Genomic DNA, 18,853 nt, shown 5'->3' on the forward strand with positions numbered 1-18,853 from the left:
CGGCTCCGAGGTACATCGCATCTTTGCACCAGCAGCTGCTCCCAGAACCTTAAATACTGAGAGGATGAGTTTAGTATCTGACGCTGCACCGTGAAGTCACATCCCTATTCTGCTTTGAGAGTGAAGCGTGTGTGTGTGTGTGTGTGTGTGTGTGTGTGTGTGTGTGTGTGTGTGTGTGCGTCTGTTTGCTCAACTGGTCATTCAACTAGAAGATAGCGAGCTTTGGTGTTGTGCAACAGTGTGGACCTTCACAAAGCTCTGCTCGCTTCCCTCCGTACTGTTACACTCTGAAGGAAATAATTAGTATGAAAGTATTCGGATACAGGATACGGTACATTTACAGTGTAGTGTTTATAGAAATATACACTTGTTCTTGTTTTAACACGATAAAGCAAATTCTACAACCAGCAAACTGTACAACACCACTTTATTGAAAACATGTACACAGACAAAAGTAACACATCAGATGTAATATACCTGGATTAAGTATATGCTCGTAAAACTGAGACAATGACAAAACAATCTCCCAAAAAAACCAGAAAACACTTCAAATTGAGATCATGGTTGTTGATACTGAAGCTCAAAGCACACTGCAGCATGAAGCCTGAAGCAAACATCTCCTGTATTTACACATATTTGAGCATCATGAGACACAAATGTTCAGATTTGATGACACGATGGTGATTATCATAACTGTGGATCAAAGAGCATGAGAAGGTGCTGCTCTGCAAGCAGTAAGAGCTGAGAAATAACAACTGATAAAACACACACACACACACACACACACACACACTGCAAAGACTCTCCATTATCAACACATTTCTGTCTACGGTTGATTCCTAAAAGAAACACAGTAAAGTGTGGCAAACAAATGTCACTGCACTTTTTAAACACTAGGGGGCAGTAAAGCATTGAACCTTATACAGTGGTTATGTTAATGAAGTACATTGTGTATTATTATTGTATTTGTGAGCTATGATACAATAGATTCTTTGTCAGTATAAAAATATTGATTGGTGCAGCTTTAAGAAAAATAAAACTTTAAAGGAATCAAATGACAGACAAAATGAATTTTGCAGTGCACAAACTTCTGTAACAGAACAACAAACAAGTGTACGTTTACATTTATGTGTCACAAAAGATCTTAAGCGATGTCACTCAACTACTTACATAACCTACATTTGCTCACATCACAATCAGCATTTCATATTAAAAAGCTCCTTCTGCTGGATTCTATATCCAGTTACACGATGACACACAACTGGAAAACAATCGTTGTGTCATGCTGAAGATATCTGTACACTAATACATGTCGTCTCGAATGGTGATTATTATTATTAAATACACCCTGGGCTTTTCTGGGTGAACATCACATGACTGAAAGCGAGTCACTACGGTACAGCTGACTCCACAGCCAGCCTCTATCTGTCCATGCATGTTCTTTGAATACTTGTTCCTTTTGACATTTCGCTTTGAATACCTTTTATTTGAGAAGTATTTAGGCACACTCTGACACACAGAAAACAGAAAGAAATGTTGGAGTAGAAATCGCAGACTCAAGAGCATCTGGGAACATGCAACGAATGGCTCGATACCATAGAAGGAAACACTTCTTTGTTATTATATTGTAAGACAATGTATTAGTGTGTACAGTAGTTACACAGCTCAGAGCTCTGTGCGAAACCACTATCATCACTGACGTAACAACAGAGACATAACGATACGCAACTTACATAGTACTAAAGTTTAAAGTTTTCAAGTTAGGTTTAAAGGAGCAGTGTGTAGGATTAAGTGGCATGGAGCGTGTAGAGAACTACGGCGGTGCAACGTGTTTTTTCAAACATATTTCTGCTGTTTAATCCCCTTTAAATCCTACACACTGCTCCTTTAAGTTGTATACTAAGGCTACAGAAAGACCCCGAGAAAAGATGACAAATGACAGTTGATTGGATGAAGTTGAGTTTTGTAGAGAAGGAAACTGACTTGTCTTGTGCGTGTGCAGAAACCAGAAGGTGTCTAGGACGTCCTGAGCAGGTCGCTGAAAACTGAAGAAGAGTGTGACTGAGTTAAAGAGTTGACTTTTTACAAACATAATGACAACGCATAGTTATGGATTAAACTTCCCACCAGTGTTTAAAGTAGTTTAAATTACAACAACAGGCCAATCTGCATAATGAGTAGATACTTCTTCAACCACAAGATTTGTTCACATCCCGTTGATAATGCAAGGTGAGAAATTAAAGGGCAAACTTGAATAAATTGGGTGGATTAATATTTAAAAACGAATTATACAGATAACACGACATGATAAAGTAAGAATCCTCTTTTCAGATCAGGATGGCAGGAGGGAAATATTTTAATCATACTAACACTGATTTTTCCTTTTGTCACTCAAACGCACCATGGAAGAAATAACAGTGTTTTACAGTAAGTATCCTGGATCTTTTTCACCTACCTTGAGGATCGTTCTGAGTATTATGACGGCCTTTACCGCTCTCTGGATCTGCACCTGAATACAGAACATTTAATCAGTGATATGCTTCGTTTTATTGGACTTTTATATATTGTTTCTATAAGTAAAGACAAGCGTAGTGACCTCCTTGTAACTTGAAGCAGAGCTTTTTCTTCTGGTAAGCAAAGTAACTGGTTGCTGCTCCCAACAGAGCGACTCCTATGGCGCTGGCAATACCTGCAATCTGTCCGGATCCAGCTTCTGATACACGTACACAAACACACACACACACACACACACACACACACACACACACACACACACACACACACAGGAACAGTATCTTTATTATTTCTCTGACGTACCTCCTCAACCAGCTACAATATCATCCTTACTAAAGTTATTTTTGTTACAATTTCAGCAATTTTTCAACAATTTTATATGTATTCATATACATTTATAGTGTAAACCTATTACAAGTTCATTTCTACTGAGATGTAAAATAATTCAGAAAACATTTACTTTCAAATATATTTTCTTTTGTTTTCAGAAATGATCATAAATAAAAAGTTTTTTTAAGAATTCTTCTTCAAAAAAATGCAAACCGTTTGTTAAATCCTTGTGCACACATGTGATTAATCATGTGATCACTCCTAAAGATGATCTTAATATCAGTCTTAAGTGTAACTCTTACAGTAGGGTCATCGTTACTAAACTGTGACCTGTCATAACCTCAGTCTTCCACAAGGGGGCGTTCAATAACTCTGGATAAACCTGCTCTGACAAAATGTTCCCAGAACACACTGTACAGAGAGACTCAAGTTAAAATGTAGTAACACAAAAGCAACACAAAGACATTGAATGTCAAACAGAGAATTAAAAGAAAGTGGTCAAATCTACATGGTTTCTAAAAAGGGAGAGAGAGCTGGATTAAAAGTGAACACACCCAGGCTCCAAGGCAGGGTGGGGCACACACACACACACACACACACACACACACACACACACACACACACACAGTGAAACACACACACACTGGCTGCATATATAATAAGCCTGTCTCTTCTGCTGGCTAACACCCCAGTGAGTCATGAGGGAGAGGTGTGTCTTGTGATTGTGCAGTGTGTAAAAATAGGGCGTTGCCTCGACATAAAAGCAGATAAAAGAATCACAGGATGCCGACATGGAGTCAGCGCTCTTCTTCCCCACACACATGCAAGACACCTGAAGTGTCTGCTTCTGTGTCAATCATGATCCCACAAGGGGATCAGTCTTAAACTGCCCACGTTTGCTGTAATTATGTGATCACACACACGCACACACACTCTCTGTTTGAGCTCATAATATGATCAAACATATTGTTTTCATTAGTTAGGGGTTAGAGGGTTGCGCTTTATGTGTTCTGGGACTGTTTTTTTATGTAGAAGTTTTAAAAACACCAAACATTAATGACTAATAAGAATCCTGCGACGGGTCATTTGAGGTGAAGCGGGACAGAGCAGCAGAACAAAGTGGGGTTTTAAAAGAAGATTGTTATTGCATGACATAAAAACATCCTCATATTTATCATCATTCTACAGTTTATGGTCAGCGGTTGACAGAATAGTTTTAAAATGTGCTTAGTGATGCATTATGCCAAACAAAATGCAATCAGTTAGTAACTGCCTGACAGACGACATGAGGGTCTGGTTCTCCAGCCTTCCATGGATCATAAATCAGACACACAAACTCTGATTCCACGTTTGTTTTATTCATTATGCATCGTACATCTCTACCTAACATCGCATTCACTGCAGCAACGTTGTAGATTCCATAAGGACTCGGGGCAGAAGTAAGAAAAGCTTCAACTACAAAGAACCCACCAAAAATAAATATGTTGACCGTAACCGAAGAGTACACAGAGAGCTACTCATGAGCTGAAAAGTGCTGCAGGGAAAACCCATCATCTGATCTAATATTTCAACATTTATCCAAAGACAAAGAGAGGACTAGAAGAGAAGATCTGTCAGCAGAGTGCTTACAGTGCTGGCTGTGTAAAGAATGTGTGCAGACTGCTGCTCTGACACACTTTGCTTCTATAAAAACATACGTTATTTTCAGAACTCCTTCAAAACAGAACATCTAATAATCCAGTAACAGAGTCAGAGTCATATGGGATTATTAAGTGCTAAATAAAACACCAGGACAACAACCAACATAACAAATATATTCCATTTTCAGAAAAAGTACCGGCTCCATGTATAAATGTCTGGTGTAGTCACATATCATAGAGTTCTCACTGCTGTAAACTAACAACAGAATGAGTCATGGCACTGCTGGGTGGAGTGAGAGAAAATCTGAATGTATGTACATGCCCAAATACAGCAGGGTGTCTGGTAAATCTGGAATAACAAGGACAAAGTCAACGCTTTATTATTTCTTGCCGCGCTGCTAGTTTTAACCTCACACACAAAAGCACTTTTAGTCTTAGAGCGGCGGTTCACCAAACACAGATTTTCTAGCTCAGACCTGCAGCTGTGAGTGTCCGTAACACGCCAGAGGTCAAAGGGCACAGGAAGTGGGGGCAGCATTGCAGAGCGCACAGAATCCCCCCCAAAACAAATGTGAGAAAGTATTAAAAAAAAGAGAAAAAAAGTATCCCAGAGATCACGTCACTCTTAGCTTCATCTGTTTAAACACTCGACTATATTTCTTTTTCTAGACCAAGTCCGTCAGTCAATGTACACCTGAGAGCCCGTACGATCTGAAATGGTTCAGGGCACAGCTTGCAGCAGAGCCATGGCCCGCTCTAACAGAGGGGTCACGATCTGCTTTAAGTTGGACATCCACATATAGAATTCCTCTGGCATGTTAGCATTTAGCATCTTCAGGATTTGGCCCCACAGAAGGTCTGGATCTGCAACGACAATCGTAGCAGTGTTTTAGCCAAAGACACCAGACCGGGGTTCTAATATGAAACTACGTAAAGCGTCAATTCATCGTCAAAGACATGAAACTAAATTACAACTGATTCAATATATGACGTGATCCAGCTGACAATTCCTACACTAGAGTGTGACAAATGTACAGCGAGGATGCCTAACCCAAGTAAAACACCAACACAGCAAGTGATGGATCAGCAATGAAACTGAAGCGGCCTACACAACTTCCTCTAAGACAATAAACAGGAAATGCCCAACAAGAACTCAAGAACACGACAAACTCTTCAGGGAGAAATAACGATGCCTACGCAACCAAGCAACCACGCAAAGACAGGAAGTACAGAACAGGGTTTACCTTGAGGCTGATCAGCACCACCTGTGAGGAAGACACAACCATTGTCAGATATTTTTGTGAATTATACAGAATAATTGCTAGATTTATACTGTTTAATCCTACTTATGGCAAACATTTGCAAACGTACCGTTAGGATTGTAGTCAGGGTCGGCCCCACCGCCTGTATTCAGAGAACAGAAGAAGAAAAGTCACGTTAGACCCGAGGCAGGAGTGTATTCACCATGAGTAAAGCTCCAGCTGTTAATAACAGAGCAGTGTCGCTGCTGCTTCGTGTACCATCCAGCAGAATCTGATCTGAAAACCAACCATGTGGCTCTAATGGCGGCTGAAAGCCTGTGGCTTTTTCTTCTTCTCCCTTTGGTAGAAGAACAACTAATGGCTTCCAGGCTCTGACCAAACAACAGTATAGAGCCACAAAACAAAGGCAGCGTCTGTGTGTTAGTATCACTGTTCCTTTAAGTGCACCAGTCTGAGCATTATCATTTTGATCTCAACTACGCACACGTAAAGTTTCCTGAATGCATCTTGCACGTTTACAATCCTATCACAGTTTTAAAAACAAAACTGTCCACACACACACACACACACACACACACACACACACACACACAGGTTTCCATTATCTGACAATAACTGTTTTGTTTTTTAATCTGTTACAGATTGACATATTTAAGTCTCTTTGGTCATTAAGCCGGAACAATTATCTAATTGTGATTAATTTGATTGATTTTCAATTTGAATAATTATGCTGTTATTTTTGCCATTTGTGAAATTAAAGAAATGAAAGAATTAAAGGGAAAGAAAACTACAACCATTGTTCAGGGGTATTTATATACATATATATCTAACATCTTCTATAAGCATAATAACAAGACACAATCAGATATGATGTCTCTCTGATGTCTGAGGGTCTCACACTTTTAGAACGTGAGGGTGCTGTAATAAATCACACAGTGTAAATTCAACCACAGAGCTCTGCAGTGTGAACACTGGCTCGTGTGGCATTTGATCAAGCAAGAATTAAAAAAAGAGCAGAAGCAGAGGAATTCGAAGCCAAATGAAAAATGTTGAGGGAGGCACTGATGTCTCACCTCCTCCTGGGCGGCCTGCGTCAGGCTTGTAGCCGTCAGCACCAGCATCAAATAAGTCCGAGTCATCAAAAGTTCCTCCACCTTTTTAAGAAAAGAAGAAAAGAACTCATCAATCTCACATCTCACATACAATTCACTCCAAGTCCATGGATCTGTGGGACTGACTCACCTCCTCCGCTGTTCGGTGGTTTAACAGCAGGTTTGTCAGTTTTGGGGTTTAGGTCTGTAGGTACAAAAACTTTATTAGCAACAATCATTAAGTACATACAGAAAGAAAGCAGATGCAATATTGTGCGTTTGCATCAAGGAGAAATTCTTTTTTTGAGAGAAGTCTATACCTTTAAGGCAGGGGTCGAGAACCTTTTGGGCTGGGAGAGCCATAAAAGCCAAATATGTTTTTATGTATTTCATTGAGAGCCATATATTTAATAAAATGGAATGCAACTTTATGCGTGCATTTTTTAAGTATAACACGTCTCCGAGTACTAAAGGTGCTCTTTTATTAAATAAACTAAACGCTTACGTTATTTATCTCATTTATGAGCACGTTTCAGTGTTCACTGCACGGGTGTCAAACTCAAGGCAATTATATCCGGCCCGCGAGAAAATATCATACGTCAATCATAACTGGCCCGCCGGTTTTGGTAATTCAATCAATGCATGGCACAACCACGGGAAAATACATATTTGAGGAAGTATCTAAATGTGTGAGAAATTAAACTGCCCCGGGACAAACTGACGGGACTGACGACAGATGGAGAGTCTGCGATGCGGTGAAAAGAGCAGATTAGTGGGCAGGATGCGGGAGAAGATGCAGCGGGAGACCTGTGCAGGTGAACTGACGGTGTATCACTGCATCATACACCAGGAAGCTCTGGAGATGGAACATGTAATAAGCACCGTAACACAGACAGGAAACTTTATAAGAGACCATTTAAGTCTTTTCTGAACATGGCGGTGCGATGGCGGAGTCGAGGGAAAGTGCTGAATAGATTTTTCGAGTTGCGTGAGAAAATCTGTCAGTTTTTGGAAAGCAAAGGGAAAGACACCACAGATCTCTGCGACGAAAAGTGTCGATGTGAGCTGGTCTTTTTGTGCGACATAACCAAGCTCCAACCTCCAACTTCAGGGCCGTGTGATCACGGACATGTATGCCAAGCGGCCTGTGGGAGACTCGGATGCAGAAGGAAAATTTGGTCACTACGTGTTTCCAAACACTGACAAACCATCTCCACCGCTGTGTTCCCGACCGCATTCTGCTGATAAACTGAGCGCATTTGCCGACTTTGCAGCTCAGAAATGAACTGCTCAGCAATCCGTTTGCAGTTGACGTGGAAACAGCACATGTGAACATCCAAATGGCGCTGATTGACCTCCAGTGTAATGACACACTCAAGGCAAAGTATGACTCGGTGAGCGCTGCACAGTTTCCAAGGTTCATCTCTGAAACGATGCCTCAACCTTCCTTCATGCCGCTCAGATGCTTTGCATGTTTAGAAGCACATACCTGTGTGAGCAGCTTTTCTCTGTGATGAAGATGAACAAAAACCCACACAGGAGTCTCACTGATGCACACTTTCACTCACTGAGGGTTTCCACAGAACCCCAAACATTAAACTGGCAGTTAAGAAAAGATCCCAAACATCTGGCTCTGACACATGTGCATACTAGGAGAATGTAGACTACCTAAATATGTTCCATATCTATTTGCACTTTCTCCAATGTGTCTATCCTGTTCAATAAATGTGGACCGTGTTTGGCCCTTGACGTAGTCCCAGTTTTTAATTTTGGCCCTCTCTGTGATTGAGTTTGACACGCCCGGTCTACTACTTGCTTTGCGCAGTTTCTCCCGAAGGGCAAGGCATCCGCCCCTGAGACACACTTACAGTCAGAGACAGAGCGGAGGAAATGAGAGGGGAGAACTAAAGAAAATCCGCTGCTAAATGTTTTACTTTAAAATTACACAGTATAATTATTTATTACTTGTTAATCATGTTAAAAAATGTCAGCTCAAAATTGTCGCGAGCCATTTTGCGTCATCGAAAGAGCCACATATGGCTCGCGAGCCATAGGTTCCCGACCCCTGCTTTAAGGCATAAGAAAAGTAAATATATAGTGGGGTTTAAAGACACCGCTCACTTACTTAGATAACTACACCTGTCACACCCTTTCCATTTTCACACGGCAAATATGCAGTTTCTAAAGATGACGGTGGCATATATACATTCAAACTTCATAGCCGTTCTTGTAACAGACAGAATAAGACAAAGTAAACTCAGCTCTAGCTAGCTAATGAGCTTCATTAGTTGCTAATTGTAAATCAATCAAATTATGGCTACACATGGGATACTGTAGTGAAATGTTTTAAAGCTTAAAGCTACATATCTGAGGCAAAAAGGGCTCAGCAGTTCCATGCGGAATAAATGGAATTAAAGAAAACAGCCTTGTTCTTTTGTTTCCTAGTTATTTCACTCTAACACCTCCCTGTTTGGCTACATAGCTTACATATTTGGATTAAAATAGAAAGCATGCTTTATGTAACAAATGTAACACATGAGACTGGGGCTGCTGGAGTGTGAACTTCAGGACACTTGAGCATAACTCTGGTAATAGTAACATGAGCATCCAGGAGCATCAGTACTGCAGAATGGACAAACTGTGAAAGTAACGCTTACTACTGTAGGCATTACAGTGCAAAAAACGTATGTATGCTTTTCAAAAATACAAACAGGAAAAGCATCAGCCATTAAAACTCCTAATTAGAAGCATTTAAAATGTCATATCAGAGACTCTGACCCAGCCTTACCTGGGCCGAAAGCATCCTCCAGATCAAAGCCACCTGTAATACACAAACACACATCAAATAATACTGTATCAATATCGATATCAATGGGATTTTATTGAGACCAGAAACATGAGGAGAGAGATGCTGGAGCCCCAGTATCTATATGTATATGGATCACCAGGAGAGGTGAGTGGGAAAATATTAAACCTACCAGAATCTCTAGAACTTGGTTTCTTGGGTTCCTTAGTGGGCTCATCTGTGGAAGTTAAACCATCGTTGAGTCTAAAACGTGCATATCGCATTTAAATGATATCAACACGATATAGAAAGAAATGTCAAAGGAAGAAGCTTCATCATGTGTTTGAAACTACAGCTCACACTTGCGTTACGGTTCAAATTTTAACTGACACACGTGAAAACTCAAGAGAAACAAAAGGCGTTAACTTTACCTGGTGCAAATGCATCAGAAAGGTCGAGTCCACCTGTTGGGAAGAGGAAGTAGAAGAGCTTTAAACACATGGATTAGTGTATGTTCATGGCTGAGATGTGTAGATGAAGCTACATTTTTACATCAGGTTTAACCACATCCTATAAGTCACTTCCACATTTCCACCCTCTGCATGACAGCATGTGGGCATGGTTTGTATCTTAGTCGATACAGTGTGGCAGGTGCAGTCGGTATACAGTTAGTAGGTCTGAGTTATACGAGCCATTGGTGAAACACACTGTGCTGCCGCAGTCTCATATGTCACTACTTTTATCCTTATTGATGTACAATAATATGAAAAGCTTTAACAGCCCAGAACACGTTGAAAGTCAGACGCTTTGATAAATAGTAATACTGATAATCGATGGTGGAAGGATACAAACCGTCATGTTTGGGCTTCTCTGGCGCCTTCGGCTGCTCTTTGGGCTTTGCAGGTGTCGGATCTAAGGAACACAAATAATTGAGCATTAACATAATTAACATTTCGTAGGATTTGTCGGCTGTCACAGAGAGAGCTTTGTCCGCTTGCTGTTTCGCCTCGCTATATTTGCGTTATTTTCCTGCGCTGTGTCCGCCGTTCTCGTAGCTTCCTCTTTGTATATAATATTGTTGTAGAGGCTGACACCCAAAAACATTCCCGAAAATAGCAAACTAAGAAAATCCTGCAGGGTCTCTGCAGATACAGACGCCGCCACACGCTTCTGGTCTTGTAGAGAGATTATTGTTCTCTGAGTTTTTTTTAGGAAACTTGAGTCCACCGACCAGCTTTTTCCGCCGCATTCTCAGTCTTCCCCAGCAGACAGAGTTTGCTCAGATGTCATGGAGATAGATATTTATCACATGTTAGGACATGACTCACACTGACAACTGAGCAAAATCCATCCCCTAAAGACAACCATGAGATGTGGATGAAAGCTCTGGGAAAAAAAAAATGTGTTTGTTTTTTTAAATTAAACTCAGCCTTATTTAACTTTGAAGCACCCTTAAAGGGATATCTGTACTGTATTAAAATCTCTCTCTCTCTCTCTCTATAGTGTCTGCTGTAAAAGTTATCCAGTGTGCGGTTTATATTGCCTCAATTCCCTTTAATAATAGATACATTTCCTTCATACACTAATGAATCATCATCCTTCTGCTTCATCACTGTCAGGAGCCGCCTAACAAAAGGCAGAGGATTGCATTGTGGGATTTTTAGAAAAGAGTACATGCCCTACACGTGAGACACTGTGTTTTTCAAATCCTAAATTTACCTAAACCTTAAAACATGATGTAAAAACATGGCTGTAAAACATGATGACATTACAGAGAAAGTGGCTCACCTAGATCATCGAAAGCATCGGAGAGGTCAAATCCTGTGTGAGGAAAGACACGAGGAGCACCATTAATCACACATTTAGACCACCAGGAGAAACGGCACCAGTGCTCCGTGGAAGCACACGTGTTGTGTGTTTGGCTGCTGCGGGGAGTCAGACAGTGTGTTTGCGTGTGTAGCTATGGCAACTCTGACTGACACACTGAGTCACGACTGAGTTGTTTCCCCACAGAGAAGCAGACGTCAACACTTTTTTTTTACCTCACAGGGTAATCCTACAAGCACATTCTGGTTCTGTGTCATAACTGTACACACGCAGGCGCGGCACCATGTTCAGAATACAATACTTCTTAAAGCGCCTTCACAATCCAAAGCCTTCCAGCAACTAAAAATGATAACCGGCTTTTACAATTAAAGCAGCTGCAGGAAAACTGAAATGAAATGTTATGAATGTATTCATTTCAGTCTTGAAGTACTTTTATAACATCATCAGCAATTTATTGCACTTATTTTGTATGGTCCCGACTCTAAATGAGCACATTCCTCTTAAGTTTTATAGATTTTCCATTATTTTATACTTTCTGCTCATGAGTCACAGCTGTAGGTTTTAACAAATTTGAATATTTAGTTACTGGTTTTTTGACAATGGATTTTCACAAGAGAAGAAAGTTTGAGTAACTATTTTTATTTGGTTGAACCTGAAATATGTTTTCCCAGGCTCCATATGAAGCTATAGTAGTTTTCTTGATTTAAATATGTTTTTGGAGGTTAGGGTTAGGTATGTACCTCAAAAATTAAAATAAATGTCTCTCTCACTCCTAACACCGTTGATGTTATTTAAATCTAATTTTAAGACATCTTTTTTCTCCTCTCCTGAGTGAAACCAGACCAAAATAGTTCAGTATTATGTGTAATATGTTCCAGATGCTATTCCAGAACAAATGACAAAATCTCAGTGAAAGGTTAAGTATAATAAGTTATGAATATGGCCAAATTTGACAGAAATTACATCTCAAACATCAGCCTTGACAAAATATCGGCCTAACCTACTTCAACCAGACAACATGCCATCTTCCTCCAACTTGCATGCCTGTGGTTTTCTCTACCAGCCCTCTAAACAGGAAGCAGAGGCACACAGACAATTATCTGTACTTGTTATCTAAACTAAGATAGACTGTGATGTTTCATATCTTTTACCTGGAATCTGTCATATGTTCTGCTTCTAGTTGAGTTCTGCACATGTTTTTTTTTTTTTCTTTGTTGTGGTTTCAGTATTTTAAGTGATTCTTTTCTTCTTCTTCCGATTGAAGTATTCGCGGGTTTTAACAACCTGGGTGGAGTTTTAAGTCCAGAACTTAGAACTTACAAATAGTGGGTATTTTATATGTAAAACATACATACAAACCAACATATATATATATATATATATATATATATATATATATATATATATATATATATATATATAGCATCTAGACCTTCATATTGGAGAATGACCCAATGTAACAGTTAAACTGAATAAATAAAGTATACAAATACTAGCATGTCCTCAGTAATAGGCATCATTCAACACAATGAACCACGTACTGTAGCCGACATTAACTCTCCACATGATGGACAATGGGACAGGTTTCACAACCATGACTACTAATAAGCACTCATAATTACATAGCTAATTATTGTGTAGCATATGCTACAAGAATTACACTTTGCAGCCTCTGTCATGCTAATATAAAATGCCCTTGTTAGACCCTAACCCCTAGCTAAAATACTCAAGATACTTAAATGAGCTTTCCTGCTTCACCTTAAAAAGACAAGACCACAAAAATACATACCATAACCATAAAGTAATCATTACATGATCTATTATTTCTGATAAAAATAAGAACTGTGAGCTTACCGTTCTGTGTTAATGTTCCAGTAACAAGAAACAGAAGTAAACCAATCCTCAAACAAAACTTCATGTTGAGTATAATTATACGAGGTTAGCTTACTTTAAAACTGTGTCTCGCTTTAGCTGGCAGGTATTTGTGCACACAGCTCTGGACTAGACTGCACAGCAAAGCCCGTCTGGTGTCCTGTTACATTTAGTTATGAGTCAACTTTGCCTATGAAGGACGGACAAGGTGTGGCAGCCATTCAGAGGGGCGTCACTAACTATTAAAGAATGTTAAATTAACCCGTGAGCATAATGTTACTTTATCTATGAGACACATGTAAACATACGTAAGGATAAAACCAATTTAAGTCTAACTTTTTACTGACCTAGTTCGGTTACCGCCCCCAAAATGTATTCTATCATTTCACGCCGAACTGTATTTACAAAAAGTGCAATAATAGTGTTCTCAATAAAAATACAGACTTTGGAAAACTTTAACATTTGCAAACAAATTAATACAAGATGGTACTCGATTCGGCATACATCCGTATGTTACTGCAGCTCTTACTTTGATGAAATTACAACTTTCATATAAAATGTTCACGTTATAATTTGTCTACAGACTTGACAAGGGCACAACAGCGTAACTAAGTGTTGTATGGCGGTAAGGATTTTTTTTGAGTTATAGTTGGCTATTCATGAATGTTTGTCATGCAACATTGAAGTCACATTGCAGGGTATGCAGGTAGGGGCCAAAATGTCTATGGGCATAGTCCAAACTATTCAAATCAACCTATTTTTTACATGGAATAGAAGTAGGAGGAGTTGTATGGGTGTGGACTGCTCAGCTGGCAACATGAACCAACACTTTCTGCTGAAACATGTGTGCCATCTAGTGCATAGGTCTTCAACAGCGGGGTCGCGAAATTGATTGTAGATAAAGCAATAAAAAAAAAAGTTAAAGTATTTTCTTTTTTATTACAATTTTTTTGTTTTGCTTTGCGCATTCACATTCCGCCCTCCGCGCGACACACACCTACAGTCAGAGACAGAGTGGAGGAAAGGAGAGGGGTGAACTAAAATACCCCCCCCCCCCCCCCACTAAATAATTAACTTAAAATTAACTTTAAATATTCATTAACATATTCAATTCAAATTATTATCTTTAGCTCATTGAAAGCTCTCTGGCCAAAATATATACATACATGCACAACCCCTGTAAATGACATTTTAGGCACATACAATTCAGTTGAATGCAATTGGACACAGATCATCTTTATTGATAAAGGATCCTCCTCCTTTCATTATGACATGTCATAATTTAGATTAGTGTTTTGAAAGAAGGAATGAACGACAAAAGAATATAAATGGCAAAATATTTATTGATTGCAAATGTCTTCCTGCATCTCCACATTTAACGTTTTCCACAGAAGCGGGAAGAGCGAGACATGAGCTGCTGCAGGAGGCGGAGCTCCTGGTTCTGATTCTCGATGACCTTGCTCAGTGTTTGGACCAGGTTTTCCTGGTAATCTGAGAAAAAAAGGGTTTAGAAAAGTATCATTCATTCGGTCGTATAGGAAGAGATTACATACAGGACTATAAGAAAAAAGAGAGGTAGTTTTATGTAAATGAATAAAAAGAAGACTCACCGCCACCGCTGGGTTTAACAGCTGTGGGGACAAGAACATTTACATTATTATGACATAACACCAGTTATGTCAGGAGGCAGTAAGTGAGCACATACCTCGTATTATTCCATCACACAGTTGATTATGTTTATTTTGTTATAATCATGCAACTATTACAGCACACAAGAAAACACATTTTCAATTTTATAATATGTGATTATGAGGATTATTGATCAGTTATTATGATGATTATAAAACATGATTATGATGATTATAAAACAGGATTATGATGGTAGAAGCACTTCATGCTTCTTTTTCTATGTATGTGGACATGCATGCACATACATAGAAAAAGAAGCATGAAGTGCTTCTACCATCATAATCCTGTTTTATAATCATCATAATCATGTTTTATAATCATCATAATAACTGATCAATAATCCTCATAATCACATATTATAATCATCATAATCACTGATCAATAACAATCAGGAAATCAATGCTTTCAGTCAGTGAGCTAATTAAATTTACAAAATACAATATGAAATCTAACAGGAAAAAAGTCCTTATAAAACTTGAACTCATAACTTTACCTGGACGGAGAGCATCGTCCAGGTTGAATCCAAAATCATCTGCAATGAAGAATTGACTCTAAATAAATGTCTTCTTGGCAAAACTTTATCATATACATTTGAGGTGTTATTACATGTAATACAACGCAATAAAGACCCACAGACAGATGACAAATGACCACCATCATTAAAATAGCTGACATAGATACACTTCATGTTTTTATTTTCGTCTGTATGTCAACAGTCGGTAAGAAATTAGCAAGTGGGAGCTTTACTCACTTCCTCCAGAAGGCTTGGAAGGTTTGGGCTCTATGGATCATAAACAGACAAAGTATGATAAACATTCAAACTGCAGTATAATGACTGTTATTAACCAGTAAATATTTCAGTCAAACACAGTCAAGGTCTGTCAGTGCTGTGTGTACAGCTTGCTCTGCTGCCCCCTAGTGGGCAGAAACTCAATTAATAAATCCATATTAGTCAACGCTTAGTTAGAAACAGTTGCAGTTTTCTTTATCAGAGAATCATTACCTGGGAGAAGACCATCTGCCAGATTGAACCCTAAAGAATACAGAATGATTATTAAATTAAATTTCAAAAACGTAATATATATATATATATATATATATATATATATATATATATATATATATATATATATATATATATATATATATATATATGTGTGTGTGATAAGGTGGAAATGTATTAGTATTAGTAAGACGTTTCACCTCCTCCTCCGGGAGTGGGTTTAGCAGCCGCAGGTTTGGGATTTGCCGAAGCTCCTGTAAGATACAGACGCATCAATACAACATTATGTTAACAATGACATACCTTATTTAATTGTATTAGCAAACACACATAAACACTAATCGATCTTGTCATTTTATTCTTATTTTCTTCCGATAATGTTAAGAAAAAGACATTCAAATGCTCCAGATTATTACAATTTAATTTAATGAAATTAAACTGTAATACAGGCAAATAAATTGGCAAAGTCTTTAACCAGAGGGGGGGATGGAATCACAAATTCAACCCCAGCAAATCAAAAATGAAAGTGTTTGTTAATATACTACCCACCTTTGCCAGAAAGATGATCAAACAGGTTGAATCCTGTTTGAGAAAGACGTGAACATTTATTACAAAACACCATTTAAATATCCCCTCCCTGCTTCAGGTGCAACATCCTGCAGTAATCTCTGGGATGTTGTGAAACAAGTGTGGGAGCTGGGATGGATTTAGGGATATGTGGTTGCTATTGGAAAAATCAGGGCGTGTATCTATGAAATGTATTACATTTAATGCATTTGATGCATTTGAGTAATCTATTACAGATGCATTTGCACACTCACTAGGACTCCAGCGCTTCAGTCGGTTAGCCGCCGCCTCGTGGTTGGAATCTGGGAGAAGTACAGAAAACACAAACTGCTGCTTTTTGCTTCTCATGTTTTTGACTCCTTCAGTTTAGCCCTAACAGGTGTTCTTATGAAGGTAATATTACTGATGGATTTGACATTGATAAAGACAGTTATATGAAGTCACATTACTTCTACTTTAGATTTATCGCCTTTGACCGCGTGAGGGAAATATTTTTCTCAAGAAAAAGTGTTACAAAACGGTGTCTGTGTGACAATGAGTGTGTGTGTGTGTGTGTGTGTGTGTGTGTGTGTGTGTGTGTGTGTGTGTGAGGCAATACGCTCCACTGAACCACAAGATGTAGTTATACTACCTTTAATATCTCAGTTGACCAAATGATATGTTTAGTATGGTTTTGAACTCACCATCGTCATTGACGGAATCAGACAGGTCCGATCCTGTAAGACAAGGAAACACATTAGTCATGACTGGTATAAACTGTCCGTGTCTTTGCAACACTCTGCCTGTACTACCAAGTACTGAGTACTAAAACATTCAAATACTTCAATTCATAATGAGATTCTTAACTTGATCCTCACATGTAATCATTCGTTTACCTTGAATTCTTGAAGAAAACGTTTTGTTTTTTCTCACTTGCCTCCACTATTTAAAGCACTTCGGCATGAGCGCGCGCTACTCATCCAAAATATTTTAAATAGTAAGGTTTCAGTGCTCGTGATGTAGTGAGCATACGACAGGATAAATGAGACTGTTATTCTATACGAGTTGTGTGAGAGTTTGTCGTATTATCGTTTATATTAATATATTATTCTTTTTTAAATTATTCTTCGTTCACCGAAAAACAAGGCTTTCGTCAAGAATTCAAACGGAACAATGGGCGGAGCAATTCATACACAAATGATCTTTGTTGATGATGATGTGTGTTAGCTGAGCTTTCAGCATCACTAGCTTCAGCCTGGCCTCGATTCTGACCAACTAAACCTCTCTCTACTACCTACCTGGCTAAGTTTCTCTTTCTCTGTCTGCCCTCCCGGCACTCTCTTCGACAGGGTCGGCGATTCGATCCCCAGACCCTGCAGTCAACATGTCGAAGTGTCCTTGGGGGAGATACTGAACACCAAATTGCAACGGTGTGTGAATGATTATCGCTATTGATGAGCTGATGTGCACCTGAGCTAGCCTCTGATTCTGTGAGAATGCTGACATGTGTTGTAAAGCAATTGGAAAGATTGGAAATTTGACACCTGCCTGTTTTTAAAACAAATCTTTGGATTTGGACTTTTACTTGTGTGTCTCTGAGTTACTGTGGGCTTCTACCTGTCCTGAGTCCATTGACCATTACAACACCTTACGTAATGATGTGATGACCTGATGAGAATAACAAACCAACATGATAATGGAGTAAAGATGAAAGCATATCTTACCTTTCACTGTCACTGTAACCAGGAGTAGAAGGAACGCAACCCTCAAACCAGACTTCATTGTCACTGTAGCTTCTTCTCTGGACAGCAGCAGGAGCTTCAGGTGTGCAGCTGACTCCCACCTTTTAAAGAACACACTGGGTGTTGGCGGTCTGTTACAAAAGGGAGATTGTGAAAAATAATTCTTAACAAACCAGACAAAAACAGATTAGTTCAAAACAAACAGAACAATTAGTGGTTAGAATGACTTATTATATAACATTAACGCCCTGTGGTCTCGTTACTTCTCTATGTTATGCACCATTGGTAACCATTGTGAAATGACTTTGTATGTTTAATTTATTAGCAGGTATTATTCTGTAATGTCGATCCTGTGCTTTAGTTGTTCATTCTTTTTTAATGTTAAAAATAAAAAAAATATTGATATTTTATTTATATAGCAGTTAGTAATTGCAAACACACACACACAAACACACACACAACCACACACACACACGCACACACAAGACTGCATTAACAGACAATAAAAACAAGCTATAATAGGTGATAAAAACATGCCGATAAAATACAGTA

At 38.9% G+C, this 18,853-nt stretch overlaps 1 protein-coding gene and 1 long non-coding RNA gene across 3 annotated transcripts; both read right to left on the reverse strand.

Annotated features, from left to right (window-relative positions):
• Positions 1 to 410: 410 nt before the first annotated feature.
• On the reverse strand, positions 411 to 13,478 carry cd99 (CD99 molecule). Of its 2 annotated transcripts, XM_029451088.1 has the most exons (13): positions 13,304 to 13,478; positions 11,411 to 11,443; positions 10,475 to 10,534; positions 10,054 to 10,086; positions 9,816 to 9,860; positions 9,626 to 9,658; positions 6,989 to 7,042; positions 6,820 to 6,900; positions 5,856 to 5,888; positions 5,729 to 5,749; positions 2,597 to 2,713; positions 2,456 to 2,509; positions 411 to 2,045 (listed from the first exon to the last, which is right to left on the reverse strand). In XM_029451088.1, exons 1-13 carry the CDS (start codon positions 13,365 to 13,367, stop codon positions 2,017 to 2,019), a joined length of 657 nt encoding a protein of 218 aa, XP_029306948.1. In that variant the 5' UTR covers positions 13,368 to 13,478; the 3' UTR covers positions 411 to 2,016. The 2 variants fall into 2 exon arrangements, with proteins under 2 accessions (XP_029306948.1, XP_029306955.1); XM_029451095.1 differs by lacking the exons at positions 411 to 2,045; positions 2,456 to 2,509; positions 2,597 to 2,713 and adding an exon at positions 2,756 to 5,348.
• A 1,200-nt stretch (positions 13,479 to 14,678) lies between these two features.
• Positions 14,679 to 17,294, reverse strand: LOC115021114 (uncharacterized). The gene is made up of 9 exons (XR_003833700.1): positions 17,264 to 17,294; positions 16,835 to 16,882; positions 16,563 to 16,595; positions 16,214 to 16,267; positions 16,014 to 16,043; positions 15,762 to 15,791; positions 15,504 to 15,542; positions 14,932 to 14,952; positions 14,679 to 14,812 (listed from the first exon to the last, which is right to left on the reverse strand). It is a non-coding gene; the product is annotated as an uncharacterized LOC115021114 (long non-coding RNA).
• Between the last annotated feature and the right edge of the window lie 1,559 nt (positions 17,295 to 18,853).

The sequence above is a fragment of the Cottoperca gobio genome, chromosome 2 (assembly GCF_900634415.1).
Source record: "Cottoperca gobio chromosome 2, fCotGob3.1, whole genome shotgun sequence".
Classification (NCBI taxonomy): Eukaryota; Metazoa; Chordata; class Actinopteri; order Perciformes; family Bovichtidae; genus Cottoperca; species Cottoperca gobio.

Bases quoted from the DNA above. Each gene is read 5' to 3' on its own strand.
- cd99 (XM_029451088.1), bottom strand. From the start codon at position 13,367: ATGAAGTTTTGTTTGAGGATTGGTTTACTTCTGTTTCTTGTTACTGGA. The intron at 9,659-9,815 runs GTAGGTTTAATA...TGTGTATTACAG, and splicing joins ACCAAGTTCTAGAGATTCTG to GTGGCTTTGATCTGGAGGAT. The intron at 2,046-2,455 runs GTAGGTGAAAAA...ACTCTTCTTCAG, and splicing joins TACTCAGAACGATCCTCAAG to TTTTCAGCGACCTGCTCAGG.